The sequence below is a fragment of the Cyanistes caeruleus genome, chromosome 21 (assembly GCF_971803275.1).
Source record: "Cyanistes caeruleus chromosome 21, bCyaCae1.hap1.1, whole genome shotgun sequence".
In the NCBI taxonomy this organism is placed as follows: Eukaryota; Metazoa; Chordata; class Aves; order Passeriformes; family Paridae; genus Cyanistes; species Cyanistes caeruleus.
In genome coordinates this window covers 8,145,213-8,169,121 of record NC_141721.1, presented here as the reverse complement: position 1 = coordinate 8,169,121, position 23,909 = coordinate 8,145,213, and the positions used below count along the sequence as shown (strand labels likewise).

General features: G+C 52.6%; 1 protein-coding gene across 3 annotated transcripts; it reads right to left on the bottom strand.

Moving 5' to 3' along the window:
• Window positions 1-166: 166 nt before the first annotated feature.
• DHRS11 (dehydrogenase/reductase 11) lies at window positions 167-23,291 on the bottom strand. Of its 3 annotated transcripts, none has more exons than XR_015278376.1 (7): window positions 23,017-23,243; window positions 12,175-12,384; window positions 6,591-6,685; window positions 5,236-5,365; window positions 4,564-4,678; window positions 3,899-3,964; window positions 167-2,770 (listed from the first exon to the last, which is right to left on the bottom strand). XR_015278376.1 is itself a non-coding variant. In XM_086858999.1 (7 exons), exons 1-7 carry the CDS (start codon window positions 23,146-23,148, stop codon window positions 2,729-2,731), a joined length of 768 nt encoding a protein of 255 aa, XP_086715125.1. In that variant the 5' UTR covers window positions 23,149-23,291; the 3' UTR covers window positions 167-2,728. The 3 variants fall into 3 exon arrangements, 2 of the variants coding, with proteins under 2 accessions (XP_086715125.1, XP_086715126.1); XM_086858999.1 differs by having other exon boundaries at window positions 4,564-4,656; window positions 23,017-23,291; XM_086859000.1 differs by having other exon boundaries at window positions 4,564-4,656; window positions 12,175-12,381; window positions 23,017-23,214.
• Between the last annotated feature and the right edge of the window lie 618 nt (window positions 23,292-23,909).

Here is a 23,909-nt window from a genome sequence, read left to right as displayed (position 1 = left end):
TTATTCCCAAAACTGCTGTCCAGCTCTGGAAATTCTGATTTTTCTCATAAAGATCCAAAGCGGAAGAATTCTGTCCGGATCGTTCCCCAAACACAACTTTGGCTGTGAACAGCAAAGAGGCTGTTCAGTTTTAACACAAAAATAACAAAACACACCACAGACGAACCACAGTGTGCCTCTCTTTTTATTCTTTATTTTACAGTTCACAATTAGAAACCTACTGATAAATTACACAGTTCACTGATCCTCGCGTTTGAGGGGTTTCACTGCCCCGGAGCTGTGTCCCATCTCAGCCCAGGAAGGTGGCAGGAGGTGCCACCGAGGCCACCAAACCCGCAAGGATTCCCTCGTGGGGGAGGACAGCAGGGATGATCCCCTAAAACCACACTTCAGATGGAAAAATATACTGCACATCTCGAGTTTACATCAGACTTACAAATGTTCTTAGCCAGGGGAAAAACCAGAAGTGCTGCAGGGCAGCCAGGCTGTGTTTGCAGGGAGCAATTACCTGGACAAACCCTGTGTCAAGGTTCTGCACCTTAAGCAGTTCTCTGCAAATCCTCCTTTCACAGCACAGGGAGATGTAAAGCCCTTCCTCAGCCACACATTTCAACATCTGCTGAACTTTGCACACGGTTGCTGCCACAATTCAATGTTTCATCACTGCTGCCCATATCCCTGCTCAGCTTTTCCTGCTCAAAGTTCCTAATTTCTCAGTATTTTTTTTTTTTTTTTTGGCCTCTTTAGTTCAACCACCTTCTCCTGAACTGCCCAGGGTACCTGCTGGGAATCCACACAAGGGCACCACCTTGGCATCCTGGAGCAGGGCAGTGCAAGACTTCCCAAGGGACAGGGATCTCACTCACAATAAATTAAAAAGCCAAATCCAGGTGCACTTGTCAGTAGAAACTGGTGACAGGTGAGGAATGGACAGAACACACCATGTGTTAATAAAGAGGAAAAAAAAAGGGGAAAATTGCCTTTTGTTTTTGCCATCACAAAAAGGAACATTTTGCCAGTTTTCTCCTTGTATCCTCCTACAGCTGCTCACCTTTGGCACAAGGAATTCTAGGTATCACAAGTTTAATTCATAGTAATACTTCAATATCAACACTCAGCACTTACGCAGCGCCTGTCGTGGTCAAAGTGCTTTACAAAAGCTCGTGAGTCCTCACAACACCCCTGTGAGGTAGGTGAGTGTTACTATCCCCGTTTTCCAGGCGGGGAAACTGAGGCAGAGAGGTAAAGTGACTTGCCCAAGGCTGTACAGGGAGCTGAACTCGTGTCTTGGTGGCCCAGCTCCGGCCCCCTTGTGCAGGGGTAACACAGATGAGCTCCCAGGGCTCTCCTGGTGTAAGCCAAACAATCCAAGCCCAATTTCCCAAGCTCTCTGTCCTCTGCTCTGACCAACTGACCATCCCTGACCTTCTGAAACGCTGCCTGGAGCCTAGCAGGAGCTGGACAGGGTCTGCAATCTTAAGGCAACGTGTCCAGGAGCTCCACAGAGAGCTGGACACACGCAGACCTCCCTGCAGAGAGTCTCCAGCTCTGCTTTGGGGCCCATTCTCTTCTCCCTCAGCTCAGAGTAAACCCAGAGCCAAACACCGGGGCTGCCCCAACACGAGATCTCAGCCAGACCTTTCACCTGCTGCTTTTTGTAGCCCAAATGCCCCTGGAAATCTCTCCTCGTTCCACACACCTTCGGCACGGCTCGTTCCACTCCATCTCCCTCTCTCTCTCTCTCTCAGAGTTTGTGTCTCTACACAAAAATAAACTTCCACCATTTCCAGCTCCTCAGCACCAGCATTTCAACAGCACCAGAGCAATCCACATTTCCAGAAAAGTGTCAATGCATGCAAATATCACATACAGAACATCAAGAGTGCTGGGAGATGATACCAAGGATAGAGGTGATCACAAGACAGCACATGTTTAGTTTTTATTAAAAATACCAAACAACTCACTCTTACTGTAACTATGCCACTTAGATTATCATCCTAACCTGCCCAGGGACAGGTGCTTTTCTTCCAGCTAATTACCTACTTAGAAAAAAAGAGAAATATCAAGCACACACATTTATACTTCCTCAAACTTGGCAGGCATGATTCATGTGAAGGGGAAAGGAGGGCTGGGGGAGGTTGTACACTGGGGTTAGAGCAGTGGAACACAAAAGAAAATATCACGTGCATCATCACCATCAGTAATCAACCCCATGAAAATAAACTCAAGGTATGGATTCATAGATAGAATCAATAGATGGATTCATGTATGTCACCCACTGAAAATCTCAAACCCTAAGCACACTGAAGCTGGCAAACATCCTGTGCCACTTCACCTAGGTCCACACACAGCATCAGCAACTAAGATCAAACAAACCTTGAAAAGAAAGCAAAAGGAAGAATAAACCAGCCTGGAGACAAACAATCTTCCACAAACCACTTCCCTGCATTATTTTCAAATACATTTTTACTCTTAAGCAGTTTCAGAAAGGAGTGGGGGAGAAAGAGGCCCACTAAGAGTTTGTGGTTCTGGTTTTGTTGGTTTTTTTTCAAACTGGCTCAGCACCAGCACCAGCTCAGAGAGAGGGAGAGAAAAATAATTCTTCAAACGTGATCCTTGGTACTTGATTAAAACGCTGCCAGCCAGCCGAGGGAACCCTGGGCTGCCAGAGGGCTCCAGGTGGAGTGGACACGGTGCTGCTCATGGTGCTCCTCATCCTCCTCCTCTGCTAGGAGATCTGCTCCGTGGGCCTCATCTGTATATCCCCGATCTGCAAGAGACCAGCAGGGGTGGAACTGCAATTCTGCACTGGAATTCTGCACTGGACACTCCTCTGCTGCACTGTGACCTGCAAGGAGCCTGGTTAACTGAGCTGGGAGGAAAGCAGAGGTGAAGGGACCTGCTCTGCCTTTAGCAGGCGGCAGAAGCTCAAATGTGCACGGCAAAGGTGCAGGATGAACCTCAGGGCTCAAGCTGCGGTTTGGGCCGGCTCACAGAGCTGCCACAGGCAGGGTTTTATCTTCTCAAGCCAAGAAAAGCCAGTTATCCCCAGGGATGCAATGTCAGGGGACACGTCCTGCTCCAGGGAGCAGAGTTCAGACACTGAGGAACCTCTCATGATCAAAGTCTGCTCTCACAACAGGAACTCTGCTCTGCTCCTCCTGCCTCCAGCACAAAGCTGGCCAAGCATTTCGTGTTTCTCAGGAGGGGAGTCCCAAGGGCAGCACAAGCACCTCACACTGGGGGGAACAGGTCCAACACGTCATTTGGCAGCAGCCCAGACTCTCAGCAAACCTCAGATGGCCCCATCCAAACGGGCAGAGTGTGCCCCTAGCCCTGACATTCCCCTGCCCTGCACAGTCCTTCCCTGGCATCATGGAATCACAGAATATCCCAAGCTGGAAAGGACCTACAATGATCATCTAGTCCAGCTCCTGGCAGGGCACAGACACCCCAAAATCCCACCCTGAGAGCCTTGTCCAAACACTCCTGGAGCTCTGGCAGCCTTGGCAATGTGATCACTCCCTGGGGAGCCTGGGCAGTGCCCCAGAGCCAGCTCAGCCTTTGCTGGACCCACAGGGATGTGAAGAGCCCCAGCAGTGCCATCCCAGAGCAATCCCAAATCCTGAGCAATCCCAGAGCCCCAGCAGTGCCATCCCAGAGCAATCCCAAATCCTGAGCAGTGGCATCCCACACCCAGAGCAATCCCACACCCAGAGCAATCCCAGAGCCCCAGCAGTGCCATCCCAGAGCAATCCCAGAGCCCCAGCAGTGTAAACAAACGTGATCCCTGCTAATCCCCAGCGCAGGCTCCCTGAGCTCCCAGCTGATCCCAGGCGGATCAGCCAGGCCAGGGCAGCCCTCAGCCCCCCCAGCCCCAGCCCCAGCCCCAGCCCACCTGTACATGAGGAGGGGCACTGAGGACATAGATGACAGCATTGGCCATATCTTCAGCCTTGAGACACTGCAATGACAGCAAAGGGGCTCCGGTCAAAGGGCACCACCAAAGTTCCCCACGAGATCCCTCCTCTCCTGCCCATCCATAATGAGGCCAGACAGGGTCACTGGGGCATGTCCAGGAGGTGTAAGCAAGCAGGAAATACCCAATCCATTAAAAACCGAACAAAGGATGTGCCTGGTGCTGATAATTCTTTGACTGCTGTGAATAATCTCACTGCTGGCACAGCAATTCTGCCAGGTCAGGCAATGCCATCCTCATCAGGAATTCCCACAGGAAATCCCCTGCCACCTGCAAGACAACACTTCTGCTGCTGCTGGCACCTCTGCTTGTCACATCTTCTCTGCAATGAAGAAGTCACAGCCTGCAAAATGGCAAAGCTGACCGACACTTATTTACAGAAGCATCAAAATAAAAGGAAAACTGTAAGGAGCTGGAAGCTGAACCCAAATGAAAACCTACACAGTGTGTAAATACCAGTGGAAAATCTGAGGTTTGAGGGCTGACATTGGAGTGCACTGGGCACTCTCTGGAACCATTAGCCAGAAGATTGTTCCATTACAATCAGAGCCACTTCCCTCTGTTTCCATTCCTCCAAGTCCTACCCGAATGCTCTCATAGGTTGCAGCAGCCCTCTCAGGGTCGTTATCATGAAGTTTAAAAGCAAATCCTGTTTCCACCAGTCCTGGAGATATACACTGGAATAAAGCAGAGCACATCCTAATAGGATTTGTAATTCCCTTCCAGTAAAAGAATAAAATTAAAATAAAAATAAATAAAAATAAAAATAAAATAAAAATAAAATAAAAATAAAATAAAAATAAAATAAAAATAAAAATAAAAATAAAAAAGTAGTTTTTCTCTTATTTTCCTTTCCCACCCATTTTTTAAGGGAACAGTTGAAGTGAGCAACTTAATGATTGCTGTGGCAGGTACCTCTGGTGGGTACTTCCCACACCCCAGAGGGACAGAGAAGCAAAGGAAAATATGATAAAGCTCTGACTGAGCACAAAAAGCCCAGCTGAGTCCTTCCCTCTGCTGATGTGACCCTCCCCAACAAGCAGCTGCCCACTGAGTGCACCCAAAAAATCCCATCCCAGACCTTCTGTGCCTCAGCCTGGCAAAGAGAGCCACCCTTTCCCCCAGGACTCCCTGACCATTCCCAGCGCGGTTCTGCACCCCCCTGGCTCTTCCCCAGAGGGAAAAGCTGTGTCCCAGGGAATGGCAGCAGGGAATGGCAGCAGGGCAGAGGGAAGCAGGGAGCACCCAGCACTCACTGTGGCTCGGATGTGGGTCCTGGCCTCGCGCAGCTCCTGCCGCAGCCCCTCGGTCAGCGCCGTCACCGCGTACTTGGTGGCGCTGTAAAAGTGCACCACGGACTGGGGCACCACGCTGTGCCCGTTCATGCTGGGGACAGAGCACAGGGTGGTGCAGTCTGAGACACAGAGTGTGTGCCCTCCTCTCTGGTGCCTGGCTCTGAGACCCAGGAGAACACTGAATTTCATACAACATGGAATTTATGGGCGTGCTTTCATGGTGTTACATGAAAACAACCGTTGAAGTTAGATAGAAAAGCTAAAAGTGTGAGTGTGTAGATTAGAGAGTTTTCTGAAGTCACTGGGTGAAAAAGTTAGTTTAGAGTTTAAACTAATTTAGAGAGCAGAAAAGATGGAAGATTTAGAGTGATGTCTCTTTTCCTTCTTTTTTCTTCTTCATGTTATTCTAGAGGTTTTTGGGTAGTAATGAGTGATTGGATAGAAAATGCAGCAATGAAGTACACAAGTGATGGGTCATTGGGTCATTAAGAAAAATAATTTATGTGTCTATTGTTAATTGGATAGGAATAAGTATAAAGATAAAAAGACTGCACAGTTTGGGGCCATTTTGTGCCTTCAGAACCAAAGTGAGCCAAGTTGCAGTGAATTAAACTTGTGCAGAAAGTCTGGAGAGACCTGCCAAGTTTTGTAATAACATCCTAATAAACATGAGAAACAAGATCCTAACAGGCTTTGGAGTTTTCTTCGAACCCAGAGAACTGAAATAAGCAGAACTCCCCATGAAGGAGTATCCTCAAGGAGCTCAGCTCAGAGAAGCTGAGAAATCCAGGAGTGAAGTGCAGAGGAAGTGCAGCAGAATCAAGAGACAAAAAACAGATTAAAAAAGTTACACAGGGGACACTGCTGGCAGCTGGGAGGGACCCACAGGACACTCAGAGCATCACAACAAACACAGGGAGGGGCTGGCACAGGGAACAGGCACCGCCACAGGCTCCTCTCCACACAGCCAAAACTTCCTGACCAGCTCCAGAAATCAATCTTCAGCCCTGCCCCATCAGGAGTGGTTGATATCATCCTTTTCTCCCTGATCTGGATTACTCTTTTCTCCCTGGTTTGGCCTTGCTTGCTTTAGACCAGCAAAGATTAAGTTTGAAGTATCAACCACCACAATCCTTAAAAAACCCCATCGGCACCACAGCAAGCTTGAAACTCCAGTGCAAGGCAGGGAGGGGGGGGAGGAGGAGGAGGAAGAGGAAGGAAGTCCCCAGGGCTGCCCCCACCCAGTGCTTAAATCCTCTCTGTGCTGCAGGGAAGAGCAGGAAGCCCCTGAGGCTGATCCCACACCCCTTGTTCACCTGTTAATGTTAATTATGTGCCCATCATCAATGTTTCTCTCCTTCATGGACTGATAGGCCTCCCGGGTGCAGATGCTCACAGCCATCACATTCACCTGAGGGGGGAGAAAAGAAGAAGAAATTAAGGCCAGCAGCTCTGCCTGGCACCCCTTGATTTGCCCCTCGTGTGCCCAAAATCTGGGATATCAGTTCCTGTCCCTGGGCAATTTCCTGGGAATTCCCAGGAAAACCCAAAGAGGGAATTGCTCCTCCTCAAACCCCACACTTGAGCTGAGGGCTGCAGCCACAGGGGCAGACACCCAGAGAGAACAGAAATAAATGGAGTTGGTTGTTTTAGGGCCAAGTGTGAGGGTGAAGCCCAAAGGCAGGAGAGCCTGTGTCCCCACAGGCAGCACGGTGGGCAGGAGACAGAGCTGGCTCTGTCCAGCACTGAGCACTCTGGCCTTTGGGCAGCTGGCAGGGCACTAAGAGCAGGTAATTAGGTCAGTCCTGAATGAGGAAATCCCCAGGTCCTGCCTGTCAGAGCACCAGAGGAGGCACCAAAAGAGCGGCCAGGCACAGGAAGCAAAGATCACTTTGTGCCACAGGGAGCACCAGAGTGGGCAACTCACCCTGGGGGTGTGGAAGCCACCGACCTGTCACTGCCTGCTGACATTTTCCTCAGCCCTCAGTGGCAATTTACCCAGCCCTTTGGGATCCAAAGCATTCCAGGCTCTTGCTCTTTGGACCAGCACTTCCCACTGCCCTGGCTTGGTTAAACTCGGTCCTATCGCCTCCACAAGCATCAATGCACGGCTGCATTCCCTGACCATAAAACAGAGTCAAAGCTGCTGGGAAGATAAAGAGAAGGAAATTCTCCCAGCTGGAATACAAAGGGCCCAGAGGTACCTGCAGGACTGATGAGAAAGAATCTCAGCAGCAGTGCTGATGGCTCAAGTGGCTGAGATCTGGAAGGGGTTTTGCTGAAGGCCTCCAGAAAGGATGTGACCATCCCCTGGCAGGTCCTGGCTAACACTGGGTCACTTTGCCAGCTAAATGAGCAACCCAGAAGGGTCTGAACACACAGCAGTGGGTGAAATCTCTGGGAAGAACTGATTTCCTGATGAATCAGAAGGCAGGTGCTACTATAAATGGGTGGAGCAGCAGGAATGAGGCCAACAGTGAGGGATGGAGATGGGAGAGGGCTGGGATCAGCACTGGGAAAATAACAAACAAGAATGGGGAAGAAAAAGTTGGACTTGATGGCACAAAAGGACAGGCAGGAGAGAGACACTGGTTTGGAAAGAGATGGAGCAGAGAGATGCAATTATGGAGCAGCACAAAGAGGAGCGGGGTCAGCTCTAGGATCTTGCTCACTGCTTTTGTCTGGTGTTTTTATTCCCCAGAGGCCATCCCTGAGGGCTCTGTCTTGGCCAGAGATAAAAAGGGCATTTATCTGGTCCTGGGAGTACCCAGGCAACACAAGTGGAGTCATCACCCCCATGCAAGTGCACTTTGGTCAAGAACGGAGTCACTGCTGGGCACCTCGGCCATCACACCTGGAGCTGCAGAGATAAATCTTTAACCTAAATTCACCTGGGCTGTGTGAGGAAGAAAATGAGCAGAGAAAGCAGCAGAAGGGCCCCTCAGCACTGAAGCCCAGAGCAGGGAGGGCACGGGCAGGCTCTGGGATTCCTCAGCAGGGTGTCAGGGAAAGCAGGAGTCACCCGCTCCAGCCTGACCCAGTCCTTTGGGATATGGATTTGGGAACTGCTGGGGTAAAACCCTTCATGCCAAACAAGATCCCCGCCTCAGGATGCCCCAGCCCACCAGGCAGCTCGTTTTTGGAGCAGTCACCCCAACTCCCTCTCCAAAGGCCACTAGAGGGTAACATCACCCCAAAGCCTGTGACTCACAGAGCAGCCATTCCCGGCCTGGGCAAAGTTACAAGACTTTGACAGTTCCTGGCAAAGCAAGATCCCAATCAACAACCACATGGGAAAGTCCAGAGCCCTGTGATAAAACGCCACAGTACAACAAAACAACTGGCTGGAAGGCAGCTGAGCTGGGATGGCCCTTTCCCACCAGCACAGACTGGTTTTTGGGGTGAAATCCCATTTCAAAACGTGGAACAGGCATTGAGGAACCTAAAAACACGCCTGGAAAATGAGCAAGTGCATCACCCAGAGGCTACTGTTACAAATATCCACATCAGATGTTTTTCTGCCTCCCTCCTATTTTAAGGAGAAAAGGTTCAAAGGTCCCTTGGCAAGGATGGCCAGCACACCTGGGCCCTGCTCAGTGCACAGGCAGCAGCTCTGTGACAGAAACCACGGTGCCACATTTCCCAGCAATTAACGAGCTCCGACTGCCAGATCAGAGAACATAAAAGATCCTGTTCCTAGAAGTGCTCAGCATTTCACTTTCCCAGAATCAGCCTTTTCCAAGGCATCCAAACAAGTGCCCCAGCCCCAGAGCACATATGGAAACGCAGCTTACAGCAAACATATCCCTGCACAGATGGCTCAGAAAAGCAAGAAGAACAGAGCCTGGCTTGTCAGTGAATAATGCCAAGAACCAAACCCATTCTGTGTTTAGAGGATGTGTGCTGCAGCCCTCTGTGCCCTGAGCAGGGAAAATGGGAAGTTCAGTTTGAATTCCTGGCTGGAAAGGTGAGTGGGTAAAGCGTGAAGGAGCTGCTGCAGCCCCAGAGCCTCGGTGTGTACACAGCAGCCAGCCCCAGCTCCTCCAGCAGAGCAGGACTTTGCTCCAGCCTCACAGAGCAGTGAGAAAACGGGGGAAGAAGCTGTGAGCCAGGGGAGGATGGGCTCAGAACCTGCCTGAGGTGACACCTTCCCTCCTGCACCCACGGCAGATCTGCTGGCTGGCAAGGCAGGGCTCTGTAAAGCAGCACATCCACAATTCCAAACATCCTGCAGCCTGGGGAGAAGCAGCTCCCACCTTGGGAATAAATAGCAGACAATAAAGAACCGGAACATTAGGAAAGGAGAGAAATAAGTAAATTATAACATGGTTTTGGCTGCTAGAGATAGAGCAAGAAGGAGGATACTGAGAGGGGAATCTGGAAGGACACGGAGCCTCAAAGCTCATAAAAAATGCATGGAAGCAAAAATCAATTTACCAAAAAGGAAAAAAACAGCCTTTAATTTAAGGCCCTAATGCCTCCTAAATCGATGGCTCCATGGCTGTTTGGAAACTTTTCCCATCCTGCAGCCCAGAGGTGCCCTGGAAGTCTCCAACAGCATCTCCCTGCTCTCCAAGGAAGCTTGGGAAGAATCCTCCCTGCTGCCACACAGCTCTGCAAAGCCCAGTGGCCCGTGAAAGGTGCTGGCAGCCCTCCCTGTGATGGAAGGGGCCTGGCCAGGGCTGCCCTGGGGATGGGTGCCCTGGCAGGGGGTTCTGGCCCTGCAGAGCCCCCCAGCCCTGCACAGCCTGGAGACAGCGACATGGCCAGCAGGCACTGCCATGCAGCCACAAAACAGGGCACAGAACAGAAGGGGAAAGTCCACTGAGCTGTTTCTAGCCATCAGCAGTAAAAAATAAAAAAAATAAATAAATAAAAAAATAAAATAAAATAAAATAAAATAAAATAAAATAAAATAAAATAAAATAAAATAAAATAAAATAAAATAAAATAAAATAAAATAAAATAAAATAAAATAAAATAAAATAAAATAAAATAAAATAAAATAAAATAAAATAAAATAAAATGCCCAGGCTTGCCGGGCTGCCCAGGCTGGGATGGGTGAGGCATTGGGCTCTGGAGCATCCCAGGGCTTTGCCTTTATGTTTGAGCCTTGTTCAATTAACACAGAAACCAGGAGCCAAGCCAGCAGCTGCTGGGAGGATGGTGAGAGGGAAATATCTGCCAGCACAGGGAGAAAGCTTGGGTGTCTCAGGCTGCTGCAACAGCGTTTTTGCCAAGCAGTGAGAGCGGAGAGAGCCGTACGGATCATCACTGGGAATAAAACATTCCCCCAGCCTGGTTTCCTAACACTGCCCTTGTGGGGTCACCCATCCCACCCCAAAACATCCCCCAAAAGCAGGGGGACCCCACAGGCTCCCAGACTTTGAGCCACTGCAAGCACCAACACTGGAGTGTCTCACACAGGACAACCCCCACCTCAAAATCTTTCTCCCTAAAAAGGTGGAAGGTCAGATAAAGGGAGCACTTCCAGCTGAGCAGCCAGGGAAGGGAATATGGACTGGGGAAGCTGGGAAAAGCCACAAGTCCCCCAGCCTGCCCACCTGACAAAACAAAGGAGCACAAGGGACACGCAGCATCCCTGAGGGATCCACACACGACACGGTCCCAGGGACCAGGACAAGGAGTTTCCAAGGCCCAGGTGACCCCCAGGGCCCAGCTCACAGCGAGCCAGGACCCTGCTGAACACCAGCTCAGCCTCAGCTACACTTCACTTCATTTTCTTTAAAGCCTCCATGGCAACCGGGGCCGGGGAGATGCGGCTGTGCAGTGACCCAGGCTGGGCAGCCCACAAAAGCCTGCCTGGGCAGACAAAGCTGAGCTGAGCTTGCTTTGGCTGCAGTCACAGAAGCCAGCAGCCAGGCCAAAATCCTAACAAGAACTTAATTAGCCAGGATATGGCAGCTCCTGCCCTGGCAGCAGGAGTCTGAAGTCTCAATGTGCTTCTCTGTTTTGCTTTACACGGCCCCCAGGAGCAGCCTGGAGGAACAGCCAGGGGAGCTGACACCTCCCAGCTGGCTCCACTGCTGGACACGGGGGCCCTTAGCCCACAGCTTCAAAAAGCTTTTCAGACATGTCCTTCCCTTCACCAGGACAAGCTCTCAGAGCTGATGGAGGTGCCACAAGGACTACTCACAGCCCTGAGCTCCACTCCTCCTCCTGCGAGGGAAACGTTTCCGTGCATTAGAGGAGGTGGCACAGGAGGGGAAATCACTCCATAAAAAGCTCCTGGTCCAGTGCCTCACTGGCCAGAGACATTTTAAGGACACCCAAACCATCCTGAGGTCCCACAGCTGTGGCTGCCACTGCAGTGTTCAGAAAAAGGCCCCCAAATTATGACAAAAAATGGTGAAGGCACAGGAAGATGCCCAGCAGCACCTCAGAACAGCAGGACCCAGGGAGAAGTTGTGAATGGGATGGGCCATGTGCATTTCAGCTCCCATTTCAGCACAAGAAATGCTCTCATTCACATCCAGCCCTAACCAGATTAGGGCCAGAAAATTAAGCTATAAAGACAAAAAGCATTACAGCTTTTTAAGCCAAAAAGAATCTGCCCATTTCTACAACCCACTGCCACAACTAACAGGATTAGCTGCAAAACCCAGTGCCTGGCATTCAGTTTCCTGCTTTATTGAAGAAAAAGAGAAGCAAGGCTCTTCACCCTTCAGAAAGCCAGACAGCTAAAGGAAAAATGCTGCTGTGTCTCCATCCTCCAAGGTGAGGGCTCAGCAGCAGGGCAGGACGTCCTTCCACTCCCCAAACAGCAAAGCTAGGCTTCGTCAGAGCAGGCTGAAATGATTTCAGCTCTGAAATGAGTGGACGGTGGCCAGAAGAGACAGAAAAGTGGCCCAGCTCCTGCTCCCTCTGGGGAATACTCACATCTATCATGGTCCTCCAGCCCTCTGTCTTCCCCGAGAGCAGGGGCTCGGGCCGGGCCAGCCCCGCGTTGTTGATGCAGACGTCCACACCCTGGTGAAGGGTCTTGATGGCCGAGAACATGGACAGGATCTCCTCCTCGTTGGACAGGTCACACTTGTACGGGATCAGCGTGCCCGGGTAGCCGGCACTCTGGCACTCAGCTGCCAGCTTCTAGGGGAGAGAGAGAGGCAGCAGGGAAACAGCCATCAGGAGGGGAAAAAACAGCCTGCAGGAAGGGAAAAAACAGCCAGCAGGAAGGATGGAAACAGGCAGCAGGAAGGGGAAAAAACAGCCACCAGGAGGGGAAAAAACAGCCACCAGGAGGGGAAAAAACAGACATCAGGAAGTGGAAAAAACAGCCAGCAGGAAGGGGAAAAACAGCCAGCAGGAAGGGAAAAAACAGCCAGCAGGAAGGGGAAAAACAGCCAGCAGGAAGGATGGAAACAGCCAGCAGGAGGGGAAAAAACAGCCAGCAGGAAGGGGAAAAACAGCCAGCAGGAAGGATGGAAACAGGCAGCAGGAAGGAAGGATGGAAACAGGCAGCAGGAAGGATGGAAACAGGCAGCAGGAAGGATGGAAACAGGCAGTGGGAAGGAAGGAAACAGGCAGCAGGAAGGAAGGAAGGAAACAGGCAGCAGGAAGGAAGGAAACAGGCAGCAGGAAGGGGAAAAACAGCCAGCAGGAAGGATGGAAACAGCCAGCAGGAGGGGGAAAAAACAGCCAGCAGGAAGGGGAAAAACAGCCAGCAGGAAGGATGGAAACAGGCAGCAGGAAGGAAGGAAGGAAACAGGCAGCAGGAAGGATGGAAACAGGCAGCGGGAAGGATGGAAACAGGCAGCAGGAAGGATGGAAACAGGCAGCAGGAAGGATGGAAACAGGCAGCAGGAAGGATGGAAACAGGCAGTGGGAAGGAAGGAAACAGGCAGCAGGAAGGAAGGAAGGAAACAGGCAGCAGGAAGGAAGGAAACAGGCAGCAGGAAGGATGGAAACAGACAGCAGGAAGGATGGAAACAGGCAGCAGGAAGGAAGGAAACAGGCAGCAGGAAGGAAGGAAGGAAACAGGCAGCAGGAAGGTTGGAAACAGGCAGCAGCCCCCTCTCCCTGTGGAACAGCTTATCCAGCCACATCCTGAGAAACACACCCCAGGGCTGAAAAGCAGGCACTGGGGAGGAATCACTGTGATGCTAATCAAGAAAAAGGAGATATCAATATCCAGGAGAAGCTAAGAGCTTCAGCCTTTAAGTTACTGAACTTGAGGACACCGCTCAGTGCTCGTCCATCACCCTGGGCAATCCCGCTCAAGGTGAGCAGTGCTGGCAAAATACAAATAAATCCTGCCCTGGCACCAGGCTGTGAACCTGCCACACTGGCAAAGGATGTGCCTGACAATTCCTCGCTAGCCACGACCAAGAATTACTCCAAATATCCCAACCTTTTGTCAGGCTGGGTGACACAAAGCCAAGGAAAGGCCGGGAGCAGCCGCCACCACATCTCCCGAGGATGCCCTTCACCCCTGACACTAATGAGAGGCAGCATCTCCTCCCTGATGTGTCCCAGCAGTGACAGGGCCAGCTCCCAGCGCCAGGCAGGAGCCACATGATGTCTGGTTCCTCGGGGAGATGGACTCTGCCTCCAAACCTCCACCAAATCACTCGGACGCCGTCGCCCGCAGCGGCGTCACTGACAGTGACATTTCAGAGGGTGCAATAAAGCCCTGCTCCTGCCAGCCTTCCCACTCCTCCCTGCATTCCAAGGACTGCAATTCCCAGCTTTTCATAAAAGGAGGAGCGAGGCCCAGCGCAGGAATCTGCTGGAAGTGGCTGCACATGAAGGCAGCTCCGAGCTCCTGCCCTGCAGAGGGACAGACCCCTCCCTGCACCCCAAACACATTCACTGGAAGCGTTCTGGGGCAAGTGGCTCTGCCTGGTGAATGATTCCCAGTGTTTCCAGTGGCTGAGCCAAGGCCCTGAGCAGGGAGCTGCAGCTTTGCCGCTTTACCTTTCCCAGAGCCCAGCAGCTTTCACAAAGCACAAGCCAGCATCAGCCCAGGGTGCAGCTGTGGCTCAGGAGCTGCTCTCCTGGCTCTCCTGCCCGGTTCCCAGCTCAGGGAAGGCACAGCAGGAACACAAGAATGATGATTATTGCTCCCCAGCACCGGGAGAGAAGGGGACGGGTTCAGATCGATCCATCCCAGCAGCGTCAGGATCCCCGGAGAGCCCTGAGCTGACAACATCCCTGCCTGAACAAAGGTGCCCCTGGCACTGAATCCTGCCTCCCTGTGCCCTCCTGGGGCTGCCTGCACTTTGCCATGCAGGAAACCTTGCTGATGATGTGCTGAGAGGAGTGGAAAAATGTATTCCTTTTCACCATCGGAGCACACACTAAAAAGAACAGTCAAAGGGGGGGAAATCTGCAAGACTGGCATTTAGAAAATTCACAGCAGTATGAAGGGCTGCTGGAAGGTTCTGAACTGCTCCAGAGATGGGGCCTCGTTCCTGCAAAGGAGGAGAAAGGAGCAAAAGGAGCACGAATTGGTGCGAGAGTGCGAACCAGGCAACGCCAAAGATGTTCAAAAATGAGAAACACGAGCACAGGGGGCTGGGAGGAGTCTCCCAGAGCAGGAGCCGTGCCAGGAGAGCTGGCTGGAGGGAAGAGGGGCCCATCACCATGGACAGGAAAGGACACACGAGCTCACTGACAGCCCAGAGGGACACAGGAGGTTTCACAGCTCCGCTGCCATCTCCAGCTGCTGCTTCCAGCACTTGGAGAAACCTTTCCCTGCTCAGTCCAGCCCCTCAGTGGGGACACAGACGAAGGAGCAGAGGAAACAAGGGATGTGATTTGCTCTGGGATGGCCCTGCTGGAGCAGGGAGGTTGTATCAGATGCCCCACCATGGTCCAGGCAGCCACTGGGGCTGGAGCTGCCCATCCTCTGCTCCCAGTCAGCCTCCAGCTACTCCAGGAGAAGGGACTTTCCCCCTGGGAGAAAAGCTACTCTGACACAACTGGCCAGGGAAATCAAACCTCTCTCAAAACCTTTCTTTCCCTGTCTGGTGTCTCACTGCCTCCAACGAGGCTCAGCACAGATCCTTTCATCTCTCAGGCTGCACTTGTGCTAACAAATTCTCTTTGAAAACCAGGTGCTGAGCACTGCTGACATCCAGGCAGGGCTGAACGTGCTTCAACCATCTACAGATAAAGAGTCATCACAGACTCTTCAAAGAAACATCAACTGCGGGCAAGTTTGCAAGAGACTTTTGAAAAGCAACTCTCTGAGCTACAGAGCTGGCAGAGTTTTTTTGAGAGCATCCATTAAGTCGCTCAAGTGATGCTCATCCCACTTTGAGCACACCACATGCACAAGGAAGAAAGAAAAAATGAGAAAAAAGCTGGTTTTCCATCTTTCACAAACAGTTTGAGAGTGACCAACAGCAATACAGACGAGGCCAGTGCAAGTCCTGGCGATGGAAATCTGAAATAAGAATTGTTTGGGTTGGAAGGGACCTTAAAGATCATTCAGTTCCACCCCCCTGCCATGGGCAGGGACACCTTCCACTATCCCAGGTTGCTCCAAATCCTGTCCAGCCTGGCGTGGGACACTTCCAGCATCTCTGTAGCACACCATCATCTCTGGATGCTTGGAAATGGGCAGCCAGGTGCTCCCAGTCTGAAAGGATGCCTCACATTTATGGGATGGGGTTGCTGTGTTCAGAAACCACCAGTTCTCCCCAGAAAGGGTTAAATGCTCTTTGTGCATACACTGTGAGTGCCCTGCATTCACATTCAGTCCTGGTAAAATGGTTTTACAGAACTAATTGATATAAAAATGTTAAGGGACTCTAAAGAGGAGGGAGAAAAAGGAAAGAGTCAAGGAGGGCTTTATTTGGCAAACCATCCCATTAACTTCAGGCACATTTAGTTCAGATAGATTAAAGCTAGAAGAAGCCATTAGGTAATTTTTAATCTAACCTGCCATTCATCACAGGTACTTGTGTCCTGCTGACTGAGCTCATGCTTGAACACAGAACTGCACCAAGAAACCAACTGGAAAAGTACCAGAGTCACCCCAATTACTTTTGCTACCTAAAGCAAATGAAGGAGAAAAATTCTAACAAACAGCATCACAGCTGTGAAAGAAAACTGAGGGATTACAGACCCTTTCATTCCACTGATTGGCAAGTCTGAAGCTGCTTTTAATTAAGATTTAATAACAGTACAACAGCGTAATGAGATGTACAGAGATGTACAGTGAATAGAGCACTAGGGTGGGGTTCATTTATTTATTTCCACAGCACTCTGTGACCATGAGAGAGATTCAGAGCTGTGTCCCCCCTGCCAGATGGAGAGAATCACACCCAGAGCTGTGGGTACCTTCTGGCCCATACTATCCAGGGATAAATGTTCCTCCACATTTCTTCCCAGGCACTGGAGCCAGGCTCCTGCTCAGCTGGGTCTGGCTGAGCCATCATCACATCTCCCCAGAGCTGGGAGCTGTCCTCCCAGGCTGCTCCAGAGCCACGCTGCTCTTTTCCAATCCTTCTCTGCTCCCTGCGCTTCCCCAGCAATTAAACATCCCAGGATAGGTTTTCCTCACTTAATTTCCAATTTCCATCATCACTCATGAGCCAAACCTGCAGAGGTCCCTGCTACCTCACTCAGTCCCTCCTCACGTCAAGGCACTTTTAGTTTTTCCCTTCTTGCTGCAGGCTGGCGTGGGGGAGGAGGAGACACTGCTGTCACTGCTGTGACAGCTCATTAGAGCGATGTCTCTGCCTTCCTCTGAGCTGTGCCTGTCCCAAACCCAGCCTGTCCTAAACCCGGCCTGCCTGTCCTTGAGCTCAGCCTGCCCAGGGCAGGCTCCCCTGCACAGAGGTGCTTCCCTCCCCTCCTGCAGCAGCCCCAGGGCTGTGTTTTGGGCTGGAGCTGCTGCCATGGAGCCCCAGCAGCTCTCACACACAGCTCGGGGGGCAGAGCTGAGCCCCAGCTTCTGCCTGACACCCCCAGATCCTGCCTCCTGTGTCATCTCCCCCTGGAAAAATTATTTTACTTAAAGCAAACCCCGCCTAATCGTGCAGCAGTGAAGGTCTGAGATGCCCTGAAAAGGTAAGGGGTGATCACAGGTCCATGGCAAGCAGCACAAACCCACCCTGAGTAAAACAGAAAACTGAGGCTGTCCTGGGTGAGTGGGGAGACAGCCAGGGCTGCTCCCAGCCCTGCCCCGAGCCCTTCCCAGCCCAGCACCCGCACCATGCCCCAGCAGATGGGATGAGAACGCACCGAGAGCTCCGAGCTGGGGGTCCCAGGCCGCTCCACAAGCACCAGGGGAGCACCAGGAGAGCAGTCCCCGATGTCACAGCTCGGTGTGGCCTCTTCTCCCGGCAGCGCCCTCGCTGCGGCCTTCCTGCAGGGCTGGCAGAGCCCCGCGGCCACTCCGGCCCCTAATCCCCAGGAATCCTCTTCTGCAGGGGCAGATTAATGCCTGTGCCTGCCCCCAGCGCTGCCCAGCTCCCAAACTCAGCCGGCAGCGGCTGGGCTTTATCCCAGCCCGGGTTTATGAGGCCTGGAGCAGCGGAGGAGGCCGCAGCACGCCCCAGGCCGGGCTGTGGGAACGGGAGCGGGAACAGGGACAGGGGACAGGGACAGGGGACAGACACAGGGGACAGGAACAGGGACAGGGGACAGGGACAGGAGCAGGGACAGGGGACAGGAACAGGGGACAGGAACAGGACAGGGACAGGAGCAGGGACAGGGACAGGACAGGGGACAGGAACAGGGGACAGGGACAGGACAGGGACAGGAGCAGGGACAGGGACAGGAACAGGGGACAGGAACAGGGACAGGGGACAGGAGCAGGGGACAGGAGCAGGGACAGGGGACAGGAACAGGGGACAGGGGACAGGAACAGGGGACAGGAACAGGGGACAGGAGCAGGGACAGGAACAGGGGACAGGAACAGGGGACAGGGACAGGACAGGGACAGGACAGGGACAGGAGCAGGGACAGGGGACAGGAACAGGGACAGGGGACAGGGACAGGGGACAGGAGCAGGGACAGGAGCAGGGACAGCCCTGCTCAGCTCACACAGCTCACACAGCTCCAGGTGACCCAAGATCTGCAGCCACACCAGCCGAATCTCAGCTCAGCTGGGCACAGCCCAGGCTGAGCCCCACGGGCCTGGCAGGGACAGAAATCTGGCATTTGGCAGAGCCAGGGTGGCACAAACCCACCTGGGGAATTACTGCCAGCCAGGAAATCCCCATTGGCACTGCCCACCAGGACCCTGAGCAGGAGAGAGGGAAAAACCCAACCTGAGCACAGCCCCTGCTTTCTGCAGAGCTTAAACTGCTCATACAGCCCAGCAAAAGCACCACTGTATTTTCTTCACAGCACTGTGACAGCTCTTTTCACACCTCCCTGCCCTGGGCACTCTCCTTAAAGCCAAAATTGGCCAGAAAGTCCCCTCTGTGCTCCTGGAGAGCCCTCCCACCTTCCCAGGACAGCAGCCAGAGAAACTGAGGCACGGGACAGCCACCTGACCTTCCTTGCAGCACACACCCCCCCATCCCAGCTCTAAAAACCCAGGAAAGGCTCAGCTATTATTTATCTTTAGGGCTCTGAGCATGGTATTGCTGCTCTATTGCAAAGCCCAAGGGAGCAGGAGAGCAGCAGAGAAGGGGGGGTTGCTGCAAAGTGACATCCTTAAAGCACATTTTGGGGGAGGAAGAGGAGAAATCCAACCTGGCTTAAGCCCCCCGAGTTTCAAGGCTGAGGGAAACCACGAGGACAGAGAAGTATTTGTTCCCCCCACTCTGGACAGCAATTATGGGATCTCTGCTGTTTGTCAGGGAAGGATCTGGTCAGGGACAAGTGGCAATAAAAGCACTGCAGAGGCCTTGAGCACCCACCATCCTCGAGGCAGAGCCTTGGCCAGACACAAAACAAACCCTTCCAGAGGCCAAGGAGATGCTGAAGGTCATTGACAGCACAGGGATTGTGCCTTGGGACTGCCCTGCCCGAGCTGCTCCCCCTGCCTGGGCACTGGGAACAGCCCAAAACCCATCCTGGCTGCTGGGCACAGGGACAGACCCACCAGGGACAGACAGCACGGAACCAGGTGACCTCTGAACCATCAGGTAATTAACCACCACACTCAATTAGCTGTTAATTACCCTTCCTGCAGCCCCCACGGGCTGCAGAGCCTCCCTTGCACCTCAGGGTTCGTGGAAGTGACCAGAGAACCCAAAAAGGGATGCTCAGATCCCACGAGCTGAGAAGACTCAGCTCCTTCCTCCTCCCACACCCTCCTCACAGACCGGGCTGCTCCAACCTGCAATCAATTCCTCGGTGTATCAAAGGCTGTTTCCTGAGCAAGATCTAACCTTGACAAAGCAGGGCCTGGTTATAAATGTTACCTTTGATCAATACCTGTCACAAATGCATTGGAATTAATTGGTTAAACCTTGTATCTTAAGCCACATTTATTGCTTCCTGCACGGCTCTGCTCTCAGCACGCCAACAAAGATGGGAAAAAAATGGATTTCTTTTGGAAGAAGGCATCCATGGTGTCCCTGGTCACACCAGAGCAAGGTATCCAAGGAATGAATGAGCTGCTGGAAGATTTCCAGTGACCTGGAGCAAGTGGATTGTCCCACCTGGAGCATCTCCCAGCCCCAGCCATGCTCTGACACCACGGATGGAGGGAGAGCACCTGCCAGCACTTCTGCCATTTCTATAAATATAAAATAAATCAATGTTAATTATTAAAAAAAGCCTAGTACCAGCATCACTGCAAACCCCTTGGAAACAACTCCCTGTCTCCTGCCTTCCTGCTGCAAGAGAAAAGCTGCAGAGTCCCTCTGAGCCAGAAAAACCTTCCCAATTCTTCCCCACCCTGGTGAAGAACCCTGCAAAATAAACCTCACATATCTCACTGAATAAAAGACCAGAGAGGGGTTTGCCAGCTGGGAGAGGAGGGGAACATTTCATCCCATGCCTGTGCAAATTCTCCCCTTTTTTGTGCTGCAAGAAGTCAGACACTAAGTAGAAATTCCTGGAAAACACGAGGAGCAGGGAAGTTGAAGAGCACCAGAGTGGCTGTGGCTGTAACTCAATGATTCTCTGCACCCTGGGGACCCCAGGAGCAGCAAGGGGGTCCCTGTGAGGGTGATATCTCCCAGGGAGCATTTTCCCCTCCAAGCCTGGTCCTCCAAGCTGCTAAAAACGCTTGGCTTTCATTAAAGCTCCCGACTTGGAACGCGTGGCGGTGTCTGGAGAGCAGCAAACACTCGCTGAGCACACGCCAAAAAGTCCTTGACAGCTGTTAGTACCTCCAGGCTCTGCATTTAAAACAAGCCTTCAACCTGAATTACCTCCTGGCATGCAAAAGAAAAATACAGCCAGTTTAATTATATTTTATTCCTCGATGCCTGGCTGTTCAAGCTCCTGTTTGATGACCCAGATGAAGAGTCTCCAGTAGCAGAAGCAGCAGGAATGGGGCTGCTTGGGAGCAGAGAGGGAAACGTGGCCAGTGGAGCCACTGAAAGGAAAAGGAAAAAGATCCATCTGCAGGTTTTGGGGGTTTTTTTGTGAGCCATTAACATTTTTATTTCAAAAGCCAAATAAAGACCACTGGAGTTGTGACATGGGTTTAGTGCCAAACACGCAACTTTGCAAATCCTTCGTTATCTTGCCTCAAGCCCTTATCTGATTTTCCAAGAGATTAAGAAATCTTGACATAGCATTTATTGCCCGAGCTAAATCCCCACCAGACAACCTGCTCTTTCAGTCAGCTGGAGGTTACAAAACCACCTCACACAGGGGTTCCAGCCATTTCACCTTAAAAACTGCTGACTTCCATGAACTTTAACAGAATGTGATGTTTTTGTGTTACCAAGCGAGCTCTGCATTCCAGGTTTTTCACCCTACTGCTTGTCCTTTTTCCATTTCGAGCTGCCTTGGAGCACCCTGGGATAGTGGAAGGTGTCCCTGCCCATGGGGGTTGGAATGGGATGGTTTACAAGGTTCCTTCCAACCCAAAGCACCTGGGATTCCGTGATCCTGTTAACCATGGCTGTGATGCTCTGGCATCACCAAACCCTCTTCTCTCCTCCCTCCATCACTGTGCTCCAGCCCTCAAATCCCCCCTCAATCAAATCCCCAGCTCAACAGTTCCAAGTCTGGATCTCTTCCTATTTTATTGTATTTTTTTTAAAGGGAAAGCCTGGAGGTGAATCTGCTGGAGGAGGAAAGCTCTGCTGGGCAGGATTGGGTCCAAAGCTCCCCCAGCATCCCTGGCAGGCAGGAGGTGATGGATCTGTTCCCACAGTGACCCTGGATCCCCCCACACTCCACCACCTTCCCCAGCGCTGCCGGGATTCTCTCCCTCGTTAAGGAAACATGCTTGACAATAAATAAACCCAGAATAGCAGCGGAGCAAAACACAGTCCAGACACCCCACCGAAACAAATGCCAGCGCTGCAGCCGGGGAGGAGGGAGGGAACGGGGACAAACATCAGTGGGAACTCGTGTCTGGGACACCTCGGGACACCGGGGAGCAGCACCGGGAACATCTGCACCCCGGACAAACTCAACCCAGCAGAGATTGCTCGTGGTTCAAACAAAAATCCACAGCCTCACAGCGCTGCTCGTTTTGAAATCCACGCTGTATTTTGGCCAGGAAAGGTTCAGAGAGGAAGGAAACTCACGTGAACTCACGAAGGGAAAACACAAATTGCATTGATTTCTTTCCCAAATGAAAAGATTCCAAAACAAAATCCAAGATAAGGGCACGACTGGAAACAGCAATATAGGAAATAACTTTCTGGAGGGGGAATGGGAAGTAACAACATCCTTTGCAGCATCCTTTGCCAGGCACCCCGAGGCTCCAGCACACCCAACACCGGCAGCTGCCCGTGGGAAAACCTCGGGAGAGCTCAGCTTTCCCTGCAAACCGCAGCGTCAAAACGCTGGGAAGTCCAAAATTAGCAGCAAGCCCCAAAGGACAGCTCGCTAAGTCACGCCGGTGTTCTCTCTCTGCAAACGGCGCCTCCGCAATGAAAAACGGGAAAAGTTTGGCTTTTCCCAAGCATTTCTCTACTCAACCCCACTGAGCAACGCCACCGATGCCAAGCCTTGGTTTCCATGAATTTTGGACCATTTATTCTCAGGACAGTCAGCTGTGCAGAGCCCTTATCACCTCGGCCAGGGAAACACAGCCCTGCGGATTGTACAGCTCTCCTGTAGCTCCAAACACCCAGGATGGCAAAACTGAACACGACTAAAACTTATTTTACCTCCCTCGGAGGAAACTTCCCAAACCGCAAATGAGCTTTGGCCACTGCGAGGCTCCTCTGGCCAAGGCAGGGAAAGGATCCCGAGAAAACATTTCTTTTCAGCATCTTTATTCTGAAGCCAGCGCCATGAGGTTTCTGACGGGGCTGTAGAGATGCTCCTTGCAGGAGCGAACCCTGCTTTAAGAGGAACTCCTAAAATCGCCCTGCCTCCCGAGCAGCCGCATCCCCGAGGGGCTGGAGAGGCCCCGCTCCCGGGGAGATGCTATTTTTAACCTCGATAAGAAGTGGCTCAAAAAAAAAAATAAAAATTAAAAATTAAATAAATAAAACAAGAAAAAAAGCCAGCAAAAACAACAAAACCCCAGAATTGAACCAGCTCCTCGCTCGAGCACCTTCCACGGGCCCCGAGAGCCGGGCTGGCCGCGGCATCCCCGGCGCCGAGCCGGGAGCGGCCCCGCTCCGCCGCGGCCTCGTGGGGAGGCGGCCCCCGCCCCGCTGCCAACGCCGGTACCTCGATCTTATCGACGCTGCGAGCGCATCCCACCACCTTCATGCCGTGCTGCACCAGCGCCCGCGCCACGGCCGCGCCGATGCCCACCGAGGCGCCGGTGACCAGCGCGACCCGGCCGGTCCAGCGCTCCATGGCCCCGGCCCCGCCGCCGCCGCACAAAGCACCGCCCGCCGGGCCCGCCCCGGGAACGGGGACACGCCCCGGGAACGGGGACACGCCCCGGGAACGGGGACACGCCCCGGGAACGGGGACACGCCCCGGGAACGGGGACACGCCCCGGGCCCCGAGGGACGCGCCACGCCCAGGGGACACGCCCAGGGGACACGCCCAGGGGACACGCCCTCCATCCCTGAGTGTGCCGGGGCTCAGCCCCAGAGCCCCAGACGGGAGCGGGGTTTGGGGTTTTCCTTCCCCCGCAGGCAAGCGAGGATTGAGAGGGATCAAATGGGTGTGGAGAGAGGACGAGCTGCACGGTGAAGGGGCTGTTATCCCCCGCCCCAGGGACAAGGGTGCTCAAATAATTCCCAGATATGTGTGAGGAAACGGGTTAATTGAACACAAGAGGCAGAAGTGCAGGTATTGAATTGATGAAGGAAAAGTGTGGGGTTTAACAATGCCTCCAGAATGGCCCAAGCTGCACCCTCCACATCCATCCCCCCGCTAAAGCGTGCTGCCCTTCCTTGGGCACAGCCCTCACGCCAGGACTGCCAGGGCAGAGCTGCTGCCAGCTCCGTGGCCATCCCTTATCCCGGCTCCTGGAAGCAGAACAGGCACCTGACACTGAGCAGTGCCAGGTTGGGACCGTGCCACCGACACAGCCGGGCACTCACAGTCCCTGCTGGGCTGGCAGCGACTCCACCATCCCCACAGCACATCCCTGCAGCAGCACAGGT

Excerpts from the sequence above, each read along its gene's own strand:
- DHRS11 (XM_086858999.1), bottom strand. The coding sequence starts at position 23,148 with ATGGAGCGCTGGACCGGCCGGGTCGCGCTGGTCACCGGCGCCTCGGTG. Across the intron at positions 5,366-6,590 it reads CACATAATTAACATTAACAG|CATGAACGGGCACAGCGTGG; the intron begins GTGAACAAGGGG and ends CTCTGTCCCCAG. Across the intron at positions 4,657-5,235 it reads GGACCCACATCCGAGCCACA|TGTATATCTCCAGGACTGGT; the intron begins GTGAGTGCTGGG and ends GCTTTATTCCAG.